This window comes from Octodon degus, unplaced genomic scaffold, assembly GCF_000260255.1.
Source record: "Octodon degus isolate 3935 unplaced genomic scaffold, OctDeg1.0 scaffold00344, whole genome shotgun sequence".
NCBI classification, from domain to species: Eukaryota; Metazoa; Chordata; class Mammalia; order Rodentia; family Octodontidae; genus Octodon; species Octodon degus.
The window spans coordinates 51,422-65,453 of record NW_004524920.1 but is presented as its reverse complement, the minus strand read 5'-3'; the positions used below and the strand labels follow the sequence as shown (position 1 = coordinate 65,453).

At 40.8% G+C, this 14,032-nt stretch overlaps 1 protein-coding gene across 2 annotated transcripts; it reads left to right on the top strand.

Moving 5' to 3' along the window:
• The first annotated feature begins 482 nt into the window (after positions 1 to 482).
• On the top strand, positions 483 to 13,826 carry LOC101572149 (cytochrome P450 2A13-like). 2 transcript variants are annotated; one of them, XM_004647969.2, is made up of 9 exons: positions 483 to 662; positions 935 to 1,097; positions 1,985 to 2,134; positions 2,338 to 2,498; positions 3,476 to 3,652; positions 11,357 to 11,498; positions 11,935 to 12,122; positions 12,918 to 13,059; positions 13,578 to 13,826. In XM_004647969.2, exons 1-9 carry the CDS (start codon positions 483 to 485, stop codon positions 13,757 to 13,759), a joined length of 1,485 nt encoding a protein of 494 aa, XP_004648026.1. In that variant the 3' UTR covers positions 13,760 to 13,826. The 2 variants fall into 2 exon arrangements, with proteins under 2 accessions (XP_004648026.1, XP_004648027.1); XM_004647970.2 differs by lacking the exon at positions 935 to 1,097 and having other exon boundaries at positions 483 to 664; positions 1,977 to 2,134.
• The last annotated feature ends 206 nt before the right edge of the window (positions 13,827 to 14,032 follow it).

Sequence of the window (14,032 nt, the reverse complement as noted above, 5' to 3'; positions counted from 1 at the left end):
ATTTTGGTGGAACTGAGGATTGAACTCAGGCCCCTGCACTTGCCAGGCAAGCACTTATTCCACTGAGCCATCTCCTCGGCCCCAGGACTTTATATTGTGACCATCCTATTTTCTACATATTGAATTGCCTTTTCAGTTTGAGACCTCAAACACATATCTCAAATGCTGCTGTATGTAAATGTTTCAGATCCTAAATTCTGGAGTTTACTGACTTCCTTCCTTCCATTTTCAGTCCCTGTTAATTCTGCCAGACATGCTACAAATTTAGCCCTAGGGACACTCTAAGTGAAATATCCCAGAAGTTCCTCTCCTTCTCACTGGTTGTTTCCATTACAACAGGAGCAGAGTGCACACTGAGTGCAGACTTGGGTTGAGAAATAACTAATTATATAATCAGGACCAAAGGTCACCATTGTCTCCCAGAAAATATAAAAGCAAACCTTTCTAGCCACTATCATCTGACTCTCAGACTCACTGCCACTATGCTGGCCTCAGGGCTGCTTCTGGTGGCTGTCATAGTCTGCCTGAGTGTAATGGTTTTAATGTCCACTTGGCAACAAAGGAAGATATTTAGAAAGCTGCCTCCTGGACCCACACCACTACCATTCATTGGAAACTACCTGCAGCTGGATACAGAACAGATATATAACTCCATTATGAAGGTGCACAGGCAGGGGATGGATGGAGTGCAGCAGGCATGGGGCTATGGTGATTGCATGCTTTTTCTGAGGCTTTTTGTAGGGATTGGCAAGGAGGTCCATAGTTTTGGAACAGAGTTGTGAATATTCAGCAGTATTCAGTTGGAGAAAAAGATCTTGTGATGTTCTTCCCCTTGACTGTGAATCCTGAGAAATGTTTACCTCAGCCACTTCTTGCTGATTAATATGCCAATTTTGAGAGTGACCGTTGTAATGGCTCCCACTACCCTTATCAGATCAGCGAACGCTATGGTCCTGTGTTCACCATTTACCTGGGCACTCGTCGTGTCGTGGTTCTATGTGGATATGATGCAGTGAAGGAGGCTCTTCTGGACCAGGCTGAGGATTTCAGTGGGCGAGGGGAGCAGGCCACCTTTGGATGGATCTTTGAGAACCATGGTGAGGAATCTCAAAGGTGGGGACTTGGGACTAGGTAGAGCTGGTCGGTGCAGTTCCCCCTGCCTTCCCTGCTGATGCAGCTGCCCTCTCAATTTTGTAGAAAGTCTTTCATCTGGTCTTCGATCAACACCAGTTGTGCTATGTGATTTCATTATTGCTCCTCTCTTTCTGTGCCTGTATTGGAGTTTCTGTGCTCAACTCTCTCTACTTCTGTGTCTACACTTGTCTTCTTCCTTCTCATCAAATGTTCTTTCTCTTCACTAAAGCTATTCTTGTAGCAGAACTCTTTCAGTTACACTATTGGAATGTTGTTCCTCTACTTTATTTGATCTTTTTATGAAGTTCAATGTCTGTGACTTTCCATGACTTGTTCTGTCTCCTTCTGCCTCCCTTCCTCCTCCCTCCACAGAATCTCAATGTGTATTTCCTGGGCCTCTTGATTCACCTCCTCACAACTGTGTCTCCTCTTTGAAGAATCTGTTTCTCTCTCATGATTTCTGTGTTCCACAGCTTAGTTAAGAGTCCTTGTTAATTTTTATGTTTACCTGCAGAAATCAATAATTTCATGTCCCCTCTGTCTAGTCTTCTCCTTCCCACCTTCCTGGATTTCTGCATTTGTACTGTATGTCTTGTTCTCAGTATGTTTATCTCATATTTTGCCTCTCCTCTCAGATATCTGTCTTCAGATTTTTACACTTCCTGCATATTTCTGAGTTTGAAAAATCTCCCAATTTCTTCTGCTATAGCTTTTCTCACACTCCCTGCAGTCTATCCAATATGTCATTGTCCGTGAAACAGCCCAATTCTCCAATTCCCCATAAGGGTGATCCATGACCTGTCTTCTCTGCATCTCTCCCCTCTGCACACCTCTGTGGTCACATCCATAGGTGTAGTGTTCAGCAACGGGGAGCGCTGCAAACATCTCAGACGCTTCTCCATCTCAACCCTGCGAGACTTTGGCTTGGGCAAGCGTGGAATTGAGGAACGCATCCAGGAAGAGGCAGGCTTCATCGTGGAAGCATTACGGAGCACAGGTGGTGAGTAGGGGCCACTTGGTGTGCAGTGAGGGAACGAAAAGCATCCAACAAAGAGACTTGGAGAAATGTGCCCAGTTCTCAGCCAAATGTTTAGTGCTGCAAGATGGCTCATCTCTGGGGAGCACTGCTGAAGTTCTCAGATGGCATTAATCTACCCAACTGCATATCATTATCTCTCATCATAATCCTTTTCTGACTTTCAGGTACTTTCATAGACCCCACCTTCTACATCAGCCAAGCAATCGCCAATGTCATTTGCTCCATTGTTTTTGGGGACCGTTTTGATTATGAAGACAAAGAGTTTCTGTCACTTTTGAGCATGATGTTACAAAGCTTCCAGTTCACAGCTACTTCGACTGGGCAGGTAATGTTTTCTAGCCTGGGTCCATTCATGATAAATACCTGTCAACTGCACCCTCACAGGGCCACCAGTGCCTCAGACTCCAATCAGTATTCATAAATGACACCCTCAAAAAGCCCTCACTGTTGAACTATTGAAAAGTGCTCCAATCCCAAAAGAAGTGAACAATACACAGTCTCTAGGGCAGCTGAAAATTTCAAAAAGGTCCAAAAATAGATGCTGAAGGCAAGATCAGTGCCCTCTTCTCAGTTCCCTTAGGGATTCTTCTTAAGATCTTTCTTAACATTGTTAGCATCTAATGACTGTCACAGTCCTCCCTGAATACCTAATTCCTGGTGTTGCAAAACAACCCAATTCAATCATTTTCCTCTACACAGATCTGTACACAGCCTCCTGGGATACCTAGTCAACCCCCTCCTAAACACACTTGAATACACGAATATCTCACAGGTACTTCTATTAATACAAAAATCATATAAATATCTAGACAGATTTATGTCAATCACCCAAATACGTGTACTCAGTTTACAAGGTCCCATCGTGCATTGCACTGGAACATATAAAGCCCTGAAGAAGTTTATCTCCTACTTTAACACTTGAAACCCAGCCACATTCCACACTTGAACATGTGTCCAGAAGTCTCCAATCCAAATCCCACTGGTATCTGGACAGTTGTCTCTAGTAGTCCTGCAAAAATGCTTAAATAACTAGGTACATAGCCCAGCATGGCATACCACTTAAATAACTACATATCTTCTTACTCATTCCCACTCTAATATTAGAAAGCCTAGTTTTGTGTGCCTAGTTTTATGTTCCTAGTTTTGTAGAGGGACCACAGTTCATCTCACCAGAATTCTTGGATAACAGCCTGTGCACATAAGTCATATGATCCTTGCATGCATTTTCCATGCAACCCCAACTGAAGACCTGATCCTTTGAAGCAGTGAGAGATATTCTTCCATCGTATTCTCTCCTCAAAGCTCTTAGAGTTTTTCATGTCAGTGATGAAGCACTTGCCTGGACCACATCAAGATGCTTTTAAGAACCTGACGGGGCTGAAGAATTTTATCATTAAGAAGGTGGAGCAGAACCGATGCACACTGGACCCCAATTCCCCAAGGAACTTCATCGACTCTTTTCTCATCCGCATGAAAGAGGTACCTTCAGCAGCTAGGGGGAGGTCCAAAGCCAGTCAGAGAGAATCAGGCTGGTGGAGGAAACTGAGTCCCATTCCCAGTAGCCTGGGTTATAATAATTCTCACCATCCCCATTACTGTTTTGTCCTTATAAACAGGCAGGTATATGATGGAAATGCATTCACTGTAGAAGTCCTGCCATGTGCCAGAAGCTGTTATAATTGCTTTACTGTATTAGCCTACCTAACACCCACAACTGTCCTTTCATGGGAAGAGGGGCTCAATGTCATGAACTGTGAAGTTAAGAACTGCCTGGAATCTTGGAAATCATAGGAAGAAAGGGTGTTCTTAGGAGTGGAAATCATGGCAGGGTGCAGCTGATAAGGTTCTTCAGGACAAGCCCTTCTTCATTTTATAGATGTAGGACTCTGAGGCATGAGGAACTTATGGTGGTGACCATATAATATCTACAGATAAAAGAAAGTGGTCAGTTCCAATTCTGTCCCATCTATGCCCTCTCATATTTAATCTGTCTATTATTCCTATTTTATTTATGCCTATATCACCTGCAATTATCTGTGTATATATCTCTCTTTCTATATCTATATCTAGTCTATCTATATCATCTATATCTATATTATCCATTTCTCTCAATATATTATCTACATACATCCTATATTGTAAGCAGCTTAAAATTGAGATGTACATTCAACTTAGCAAGGCAACCTCCTTCTGCTTCTTGGTCTCAATTGATGAGAACATTCCAGAACAGCTCTAGAACTATAGCCTATTATACCCTGAAGTTTACAGGTGTGGAATTTCAAATTCATAGTCTATGTAGCTTTCCTCAGGCATGACATAAGCAATCAGAGGGCACTAGTCCAATGCTCATCTATCTGACTCCATGGCTGGTGCTTTTAGGCATCATTCTCTAACCTTTTCCCTGCTCATCAGATGCACTTGTGAGACTAGTTATATGCTTTACAGTAGAATAATGGAGGATCCTCATCCTCATCTGAATGTAAGTCTCCCACCACTAAAAATCATTACTGAGAGTTACTGAGCCTGAATTTTCATGGATTGGGGGTGGGGATGGGAAGGATTTTTTTTCATCTGAACTTAAGTAGTAAAGAGAGTCATGTGTTTCCACTTACTATTCTGTACCAACATAGAAACACACAGAAAATGTGTTTTTGATTCACAAAAATTGATTAATCCATGTTTGCAATTCATACAGTTTGCAATCATCTTGCGGATTGGTTACATGTATATAACAGCCTGTTTTTTTTAATGCATTTAGTACATGGTCTACAGAGTCTCATTATGTAGACTGGGCTCATAGTGATCCTCCTGTTCTCAGCCTCCCAAGTTCTGGGATTACAGGTGCATGCCACCATGCCCAGTCTCAATCGCAGTCTCGGCGTGTCTGTGGGTGGGGCTGGCATGGCATGCAACAGTCTGTTTTTTTTTAATCCCTTCCCTAACCCTCACCTTAACCTTCCTCTTTGGGTTTCCCTATCTCCCCTCATATACTTGTTGATATTATTTTTCTGAGCCAATATGATGGCATATAGTGTTTATATGAACTGAAATTATTAGATTCCCTACAATGGCAATCTATTTCTTTCAATTGTCATTCCCCTCATTGCCCTATCCCTTACCCTGGTTCCCTTAGACCCCTTCCCTACTGCAAGAGATCCATCCCATTGTCCCTTTCTCTCCACGCTTTATCATTTTCTTTCTTTGTATTTTGTTTCACTCAAAGGGAAAATACAACATTGTATTTAACCTTGTCTTCCTGGTTTATTTCACTAGACATTGTATTTCCTAGGTGCATCCAGTTTCCCTCAAGTGTCTCAAATATGTCATTTTTTTATGGCCAAATTGTGTTTTATTGTACTATATGAATACTACATTTTCATTATCAAATCCTCTGTTGATATGTGTACAGACTGTTTCCAGGATTTAACTAAGACAAGTGCTGCTACAGACATTGGTACGCATGTAGTATGATTTGGGGAAGATATCTAGGAGAGAGATAGCTGAATTATAAGGCATTTCTAATTTTATTTCTTTGAAAAATTTCCATACTGAATTCCATAATTGTTATGCTTGTTCACATCCACACCAGCAATGCAAGATGGTTCCTTTTTCACCACAGCCTCACCAGTATTTGTTACTGTTTAATTTCCTAATGACTGCCATTCTTTCTGGAGTAAGATGGAATTTTAGTGTTCTTTTAATTTGCATTTTTCTAATAGCCAGAGATGTTGAGTACTTTCCATATATTTTTAACATGCGTTTGACCATTAATTTTTTATTTTTCAACACATTTCTTGACTGGGTCTCTTATTTTAGGTGATTAGTGTTGGGGGGGACTTTTTGCTGTTGTTAATTTTATTTTTACATCTTTGTGTAGCCTAGATATTAGTCTTTCTGAGGAATACCTGGAAAATTATTTTCCTTTCCAAGATTCTTTCTCCACTCTATTGTTTCTTTTGCTGTGCAAAAGCTTTTAATCTGATTTAATCTCATTTGTTGATTCTTGCTGCTATTTCATGTGTGATTGATGCTCTGTTTAGAAAACGTTTTACTATATCTATGTTTCCTAGTGTTTTACTTCTATTGTCTTCCAGAAGGTTTAATGTTTCTGTTTTCAGGTTTGCATCTTTGACCCATTTTGATTTTAATTTAGTATATATTGAGAAGTAGGGATCCTGTTTCATTCTTCTATGAACAGATAGTTTTCCCAACACCACTTGCCCAACATACGCTTTTGGATACTTTGTCAAAGATCAGATAGTTGAGTGTGTTTGGAGGGGTTTCTGTATCCTTAATTCAGTTCCATTGATCTACATAGTTGTTTTTATTTGGCTACCATGCCATTTTGGTCATTATTGCTTTGTAATATAGCTTGAAGTAAGGCAGTACAATGCTGCTTGTTTTGGTCTTATTGCCCAAAATGACTTTTGCCAATTTAGGTCTCTTCTTGTTCCTTATGAATTTTAGGGCTGTTTTTGTTAGATTTGTAAACTATGCTGTTGGTAGCTTTTTGGGACTTCACTGAAGCTGCATAACAGTTTTGATTTTTACTTATTTTATTTTTTAAAATTTTATTTTATTGAGAAACAAATATCAATGAGACAGTTTCAAAAATAGATTAATAGGACAGTTTCAATAATTAACACATTGTATATTGTTATCTTCTTAGTGGTTGTCTATAGTACAAGATGCAGACAGAATATCCTGTCCAAACACTATTAGTACAAATCTCTCTTCTCATTGAATTAAGTGAAAGCAGCTGTATATCTATCCTAACTATTCTGCATATACAGATACAAAATGGTCCTTCCTTTGTATCACCTTTATTTGTTTAGTTCTGTCAGAAATGGGTATTCCGTTGGTATCTAAATACTATAGGTGCATGAATTCAGCAAAAAACAATCCGACACAGTCCAGCAGCCCACAATAGTAGTGGGTTATCCACAGAAGTTGTTGACTTGAGCCTTTCACAGCTCATCATATTAATGTGGCTTTACTTTATATACCTCATTTTTATACTTTTCTGTTGGATGGTTAAGACCAAGACAAAGCAAGACTTGTATGTACAACAAGAAATGCAAATTTTATATCTGACAAGGTCAGTCAAGTACCCTCAGGATTTATTCTGCAACCCTGTACTGTGCTTTATAGATCCTTTGTCAGTGTCAGCCATGTGGATGAGTCACTGCCATTGCTTGCAAGTTTTTTTTTTTTTTTGAACTGGGGATTGAATTCAGGCCCTTGCGCTTGCCAGGGAAGTGCTTATTCCACTGAGTCATCTCCCTGGCCCAATGGTCTTGTTATTAGGGCCATTTGGTTCTGCCTATGCAGGAGTGAGAAATATCTTTCCATTTTCTTATGTCTTCTATATCCTTTTCCAGAGGACTGTAGTTTTCTTTGTAAAGGTCTCTCAGTTTTTTGGTTAGGTAATTCCTAATTATTTCCTTATTGTTGAAGTTACTGTGAATGATATTGCTTTCACAATTTCCTTTCCATCTTGTTCATTATTTTTGGCCTATTCATTGTTGATATAAACAATGCTATATATATTATTGGTGTACACAAATGTTGATGATTTTTCTGTATAGTATATCTTGTATCCTGCTTTGCTGAAATTGTTTACTGATTGTAAATAGATTTGGGTGGAGTTCTTGGCATTTTGTGTGTAGAGTATCATGTCATCTTAAAATAGTAATAAGTTGAGTTCTTCCTTTCCTATATGTATCTCTTTTGTTTCTTTCAATTGCCTGGTTTCTCTGGCTAATGTTTCAAGTATTATGTTGTATAGAAGAGGTGATACTGGACATTCTTATCTTGTATCTGACTTTTGGGAGAATTTGCCTTCTATCTCCATTTACTTTTTTTTTTTGATCTTTTTGAGACAGGGTCTTGCTATTCAGCTGGGGCTGGCCTTGAGCTCACTTTGTAGCTCAGACTTGTCTCAGACTTGCAACTATCCTCTTGTCTTAGCCTCCTGAGTGCTGGAATTAGAGGTTTGCATCATTATATCTGGATCTCTCTATTTACTTTGAAGGATAGCTTTAATAGCTAAGTCAATCTGGGTTGGAAGTTATTTGCATTTAAAGCTTGAAATACTTCAAGATCTTCTGGCTTGGAGCATTTGTGGTGAGAAGTCTGCTGTGATTTTAGTTGCTTTACGTAGAAAGATATGTGATTTTTTTTTGCCTTTCTCTGGCTGTTTTTACAATTCAGTTTTATTTATTTTTTTGCTTGATATGTGTAAGTTTAATGAGGATAAGCCTTGGTAAAGTTCTTCTTTAACATAATTGTTCGGTGTTCTATGAGGATTACTTACTTGAATTTTAAAATCTTTTCTTATGTTTGATTTTTTTTCATAATCTCTGTAAGTATGTTGGTGAATTGACAGGTGCAATCTTCTATATTTTCTCTAAATCTGATTTGCCTCAGATTGGGCTTCATATTGCCATCTAGTAGCTGCTAGATAGTTATCTCTTGTTCTTTAATTTTCCTTTTTGACTTCTTTGAGCTGTTTATCACAATTCACTCTTTCATGCTCAGTATCAGCCACTGTACTTCATATTAGACATGTGTGCACTAATCTACTTTCTCCGTGCCTTCTAAGAACTTTTCATAGATTTCTGTTTGGTATTTGTTTTTTTCTTTCTTTGTCACCAAATTGTTCTGTCTTAGAGTTTGGGTGGGTTGGCATGGAGGTTTTCTATTTCCTTGTTTCTCCACTCTCCTACATTGGTCTATGTTACATGTATAGTCTTTTGAAAAATTATATTTAGAATTACTGCAGGTTGGGGACTGGAGAATTTGTAGTTTATATGGAGCTGTTTTGTAGGATGGTGCCTTCCTGTGAATAATTTTTGGCTTGATATGTTGAGTGCTAGTGCATAATCCTCTTATTTACTTTAAGTGATTTAGATTCTGTTGCTGTGTTTTGCCAAAAGAAATTATTTTATTTATAACAACATCTCAAATTCAATATTGCCACAATTCTATATGATTGTTCTTGGAGGTATTCTTCTCCTCCTTGTATATCCTCTATGCATGCTATGGGTTTTGATTACTTGTGGTTTCTCTGCAGAGAGATCAATGAGGTGGGGTGGGAAGAATAGTGGATGTTTGTATGAGTCATGTTAGGCACTGATGTATAGGTATGAAAGGAAGATTCATGGTAGATGAGAAGAAAAGATTGATGTAGGTTCTCATTTGATTGGAACTTTCAGTTGCATTGCAGGTTAAGTACTGAGCTCTCAGAGGATATTGGATGAAGAGAAAGTTTACATTTGGGAAAAGGATCTTGCTTTGTGACTGAGGAAAGCTATGTGGTTGTCAGAACTTGTTTATAAAGAGGACAGTAAGCTAGGTAAGATGTGGAAAAGCCAAGGAATACTAGAGAATACAGGAGTGTTGGTGAAGGAGCTAAGTATGATCAATTTTAAAACTTGGCAGTTGGAGTCTATGTGTGTGGAGGAATAAAGGAATATGTTAATAATATTATCTCAGAGGTTTAAGATAAAGAAAGTATATATGGAGCTAAGAGGGGCGAAAGGACCCAGACTCCTACTGAATCAAACCCAATTTAAGAATACATATACAAGTGTAACCACCTAACGTACATGTGAAACCATAGAAGAACATAACCACATACTACTAAATAACTCAAGGAACATCCAAAAATGTAACCAATTAGATATCTGAAGAGAGCACAGATTAAATGTCCAAAAAGATGCACCACATCTGATTTTCAATTAATTGCCATGACAGAACCTGAGTGCTCACACCCCAGTGACTCCTCGATCTTTCCATTGCAAGGCAGGGTGAGCTCAGACCTGAGTCTTTCTCAGGGTGAGGAAACTCTTGCTGTCTCTCTCCCTGAGTGTGATGGCGAATTTGGCAGACAAGTTCACTGGCAGTAAATTGTCCACTGAATCAGGATTATTTCTGTGGAATCAATGCAACTACAGAATAACAACCCAATCCATTACAGTGGCTAGCTGAGAGACAACATTCCATAAGACCATGCTTCAAGTCTCCCCTTAGTAGCAGGAACATGGTACCATTGCAAGCTTCCAATCATGTGTAAGTCATGCTGAAACTGGTGTCTGATTGCAGGAACTGAATCTTTGATCACTGGTCTCTGCCTCTCAGGGGGACAACTACCGCAGTCTCCCATGAATGTCCCTCCCTCATCGACTCTGGGAGCTTGGCAATGTTAAGTCACCAAGGGGCTTCTCTGGGACTGAGGATGCCATGTCCATCCCTTTCACACTACACTGTTCCTTCCAGCTCCCACTTGCATGACTGTCCCAGGTGGATCATCCTGCAGTTGACCACTCAACAACTGTTGCAGGGGATACTGGGGAAGCAGAGTCTTGTGTTCTTCCTCTGTCTCTAGCTGCAAAATATTCTTCTAGTCCTGATGCCCTTCTCCATGGGCAGAGAAGTTATTAGTTTTTCTGTCCCTTCTTATTGGCAGACAGTGGTTGCTGTTAGTGGTGCTGTGGCTTCTCCAGTGCGGTATGAGGCCACCTCTTCAGCATCTCTTAATCCTATTTTTCCCCCTCTGTTTGCTCCTGATTGTTCCCATGTACACACCCCTCATTTGGGGTCCTCTACAAGCCACTGTTCTGACCTCAGAACTTTGTCCTCAAAAATCTGAGTTGTTGGCAACCACTTCTCTGACTTCTTGTCTTCCTCCCAAAATATGTTTTAACTTTGTCAGAATCACACCCTCTTGCCCTCTCCACTTTTTTTTCCTCAAAATCTCTCTGTATAATTCTTTTTCTACATATTGTTACCATTTAAAGAGTGAAAACAGAGTTAACTCAGGGATGCATAGGCAGCCAGGCAATGGATCAGAGGAAAAGATTTGGGGCAGAGCCAGAGAAGTGTGTTACGCTGGGAAACTACAGAAGATAGTAGATCTAGGGGCCTACTTGCCATCCCTTCCATACTATGTTGTTCCTTCCAGCTCCCACTTGCATGACTGTCTCAGGCATATCATCCTGCAGTTGACCACTCAACAACTGTTGGGTGGGATACTGGGGAAGCAGAGTCTTGTGTTCTCCCGCTGTCTCCAACTGCAAAATAGATCTTGACCTAAAATGGGTGGATCCAAAGCAAAATCTCCTATTCCATTCTGGAAATGGGTGGCAGATGGGCACAGTATAAAAGCCCCTCTCATTTTAGGAAAAAAATAACCCCAATTCAGAGTTCTTCATGAAGAACCTGGTGATGACCACACTGAACCTCTTCATTGCGGGCACAGAGACAGTCAGTACAACACTGCGCTATGCTTTGCTGCTGCTCATGAAGTACCCAGAGGTGGAGGGTAAGGCTGCATGGATCAGGGAAGTGAGGACTCTGATCCTCTAGGATCCTCTGAGGCCCCATCTTTCCCATGCTCCTGGGCCTTCAAACACACACTGCTGTGCACAGACAAAGGCTATTGGGCTGAGAGGCTCCAGCCCAGTCTCAGGAGTTGGTTGTATATTTCTGACCTCAACTAGTAAATGGCTGCTCTTAACCACAAAAGTCCCATTGCTTGCCTCAGCAGAACAGTGTCTAACTCTCCTTCTTCCAGACTCCCCTACCTATCTAATATGACCAGGTCAAAATGAATAAATCCAGCAGTGTTTATGGTTAATCTATTTCCTGTAGTGAACATCTATCTCATACATAGACACATGCATGTGTTCAGTTTAACATATTTGCACCAGACTCTGTGCTCAGAGGCCACTAAATACCTATTTTTTCCTCTCCTACAGCCAAAGTCCATGAGGAGATTGATCGAGTGATTGGCAGGAACCGACAGCCCAAGTTTGAAGACCGGGTCAAGATGCCCTACACAGATGCAGTGATCCATGAGATTCAAAGATTTGGAGATGTCATCCCCATGGGCCTGGCACGCAGGGTCACAAAGGACACCAAATTTCGGGACTTCCTCATCCCTAAGGTGCCAGCCTGATAAACTGAAGGGTCCTCCAACACTCTCTTTGGTACCCCAGTGACAGTTGCGATCCTCTACTTCATTCAGAGTCTCTCTCGATGCCTTTTTTGTTCATACTTATTTATGTATTTATTTTTCTGGATGGTGTCTTCTGAAATGACTGTTGGCTTTCTTAAGTGTGCCTCTCTAATCCTGACTGGCTGGAATGGGAGCTGGCACCTTCCTGTACCATTCTCAGTTATTGTTCCTTCACCTTCCCTACAGTGGCCAAGTGAAAACCAAACCAAGCTTCTGCAGGCTAATGATATAGTCTCATCATTTCTATGTGCCCTCTGTCATTTAGAGCCTTCTGATTCTTGTGTTTCTCCCGGAATTTTCCCTGACATGGGTCTGGACACCATGTCCCACAGACTGCCTGCCTCCAAGGACATAAAATCTTTTCCCCTAGAACTTGTTCCCTGGGGACACGACTCTTCTTCAGCCTGTGTGGGGAGAGATAAGCACCAATTATTACATATTTTCTTCCTGGGGCATCACAAAACTCCACGTTGTTCCACCCTCCTATCTTTAGACATGTGCTGTACCTCCCCAATCTCATGCCATGCATCTTTTAGACTTTACCTCCCAAAAACCATGATATCTCGTCTGCACGTATTTCCTGTCTCAGAAGACCCAAGTTTCTATATCTCTTTACTCTCTTTTTTCCTGTGGCACTCCTATTCTTCATGTAAATTCCTGGGGCTTTAAGAGCCTTTATCCCTTGACCAATTTTGTGCAATTTCCATTCCTCCTCCCTGACAGGGCACTGAAGTGTTCCCTATACTGGGATCTGTGCTGAGAGACACCAAGTTCTTCTCCAATCCTGGTGATTTCAACCCCCAACATTTCCTGGATGAGAAGGGGCAGTTTAGGAAGAGTGATGCTTTTGTGCCTTTTTCCATTGGTAAGACACCACTGTTGTACATCAACAAAGACAGCTCATTCTGACTTTCCTTTCTGAGGTGGAGCCTAACACTATTCACCAGCTTAGGGTTCCTCTTGGATCTTACCTTCAGCCAACCAATTGCAATGTCAAGAAATATGAAACACAAAACTTCTGTATGTAGACCGAAGGGCAGGAAAGACTAGACCTCTTTCAGAGATGAGGAAGTGTTGACTGAGTCAGATATTTCCTAGGATACAGAAAAATTCTTTTATCCTTGACAGTTAATGACAACACAGAAGCTATGTGTGACAGTGTATTAGGGAAAGGGCACACCTGAACTTCACGTTTTTTTATCCTGTTATCAATGCACCCACCACATGTTCAAGGGGAAACAGACTCAGAGAGGATTAGCTGCTTTTCTCAGGCCACAGTGTTTCAGGTCCATTTACCTAAATGAACACAAGTAAGTGTCTGCATGGGATCAGGTATTAATGAGAGTTGATTTCATTTGTACCCATCCCACCTCTTTCCTACAGGAAAGCGATACTGTTTTGGAGAAGGCCTGGCTAGAATGGAATTATTTCTCTTCCTCACCACCATCATGCAGAACTTCCGCTTCAAGTCCTCGCAGGAGCCTCAGGACATTGACGTGTCTCCAAAATTTGTGGGCTTTTCCACCATCCCTAGAAACTATACCATGTGTTTCCTGCCCCGCTGATCCTGAAATCTGCCAAGGCGCAGCAAGTGGAAGGGGGAATAAGGGTGGGGCTGGAGGTTGGGATGAGGCTAAGGGAAAGGGCAAAAATAAGAGGAAGAAGCGTCTGACATATGAAGAATCAATAAAGAGAATGGAATAATGTCTGGTTCTTTTACATTCTTCAAAACTTATATAATTGAGGCATGGTTTTGCATGTGTGTAATAACAGCTTCTCAGGATTCTGACATAGGATAAACACAAGTTTCAGATCTCTAGGGCAATGTAGTAAGAACC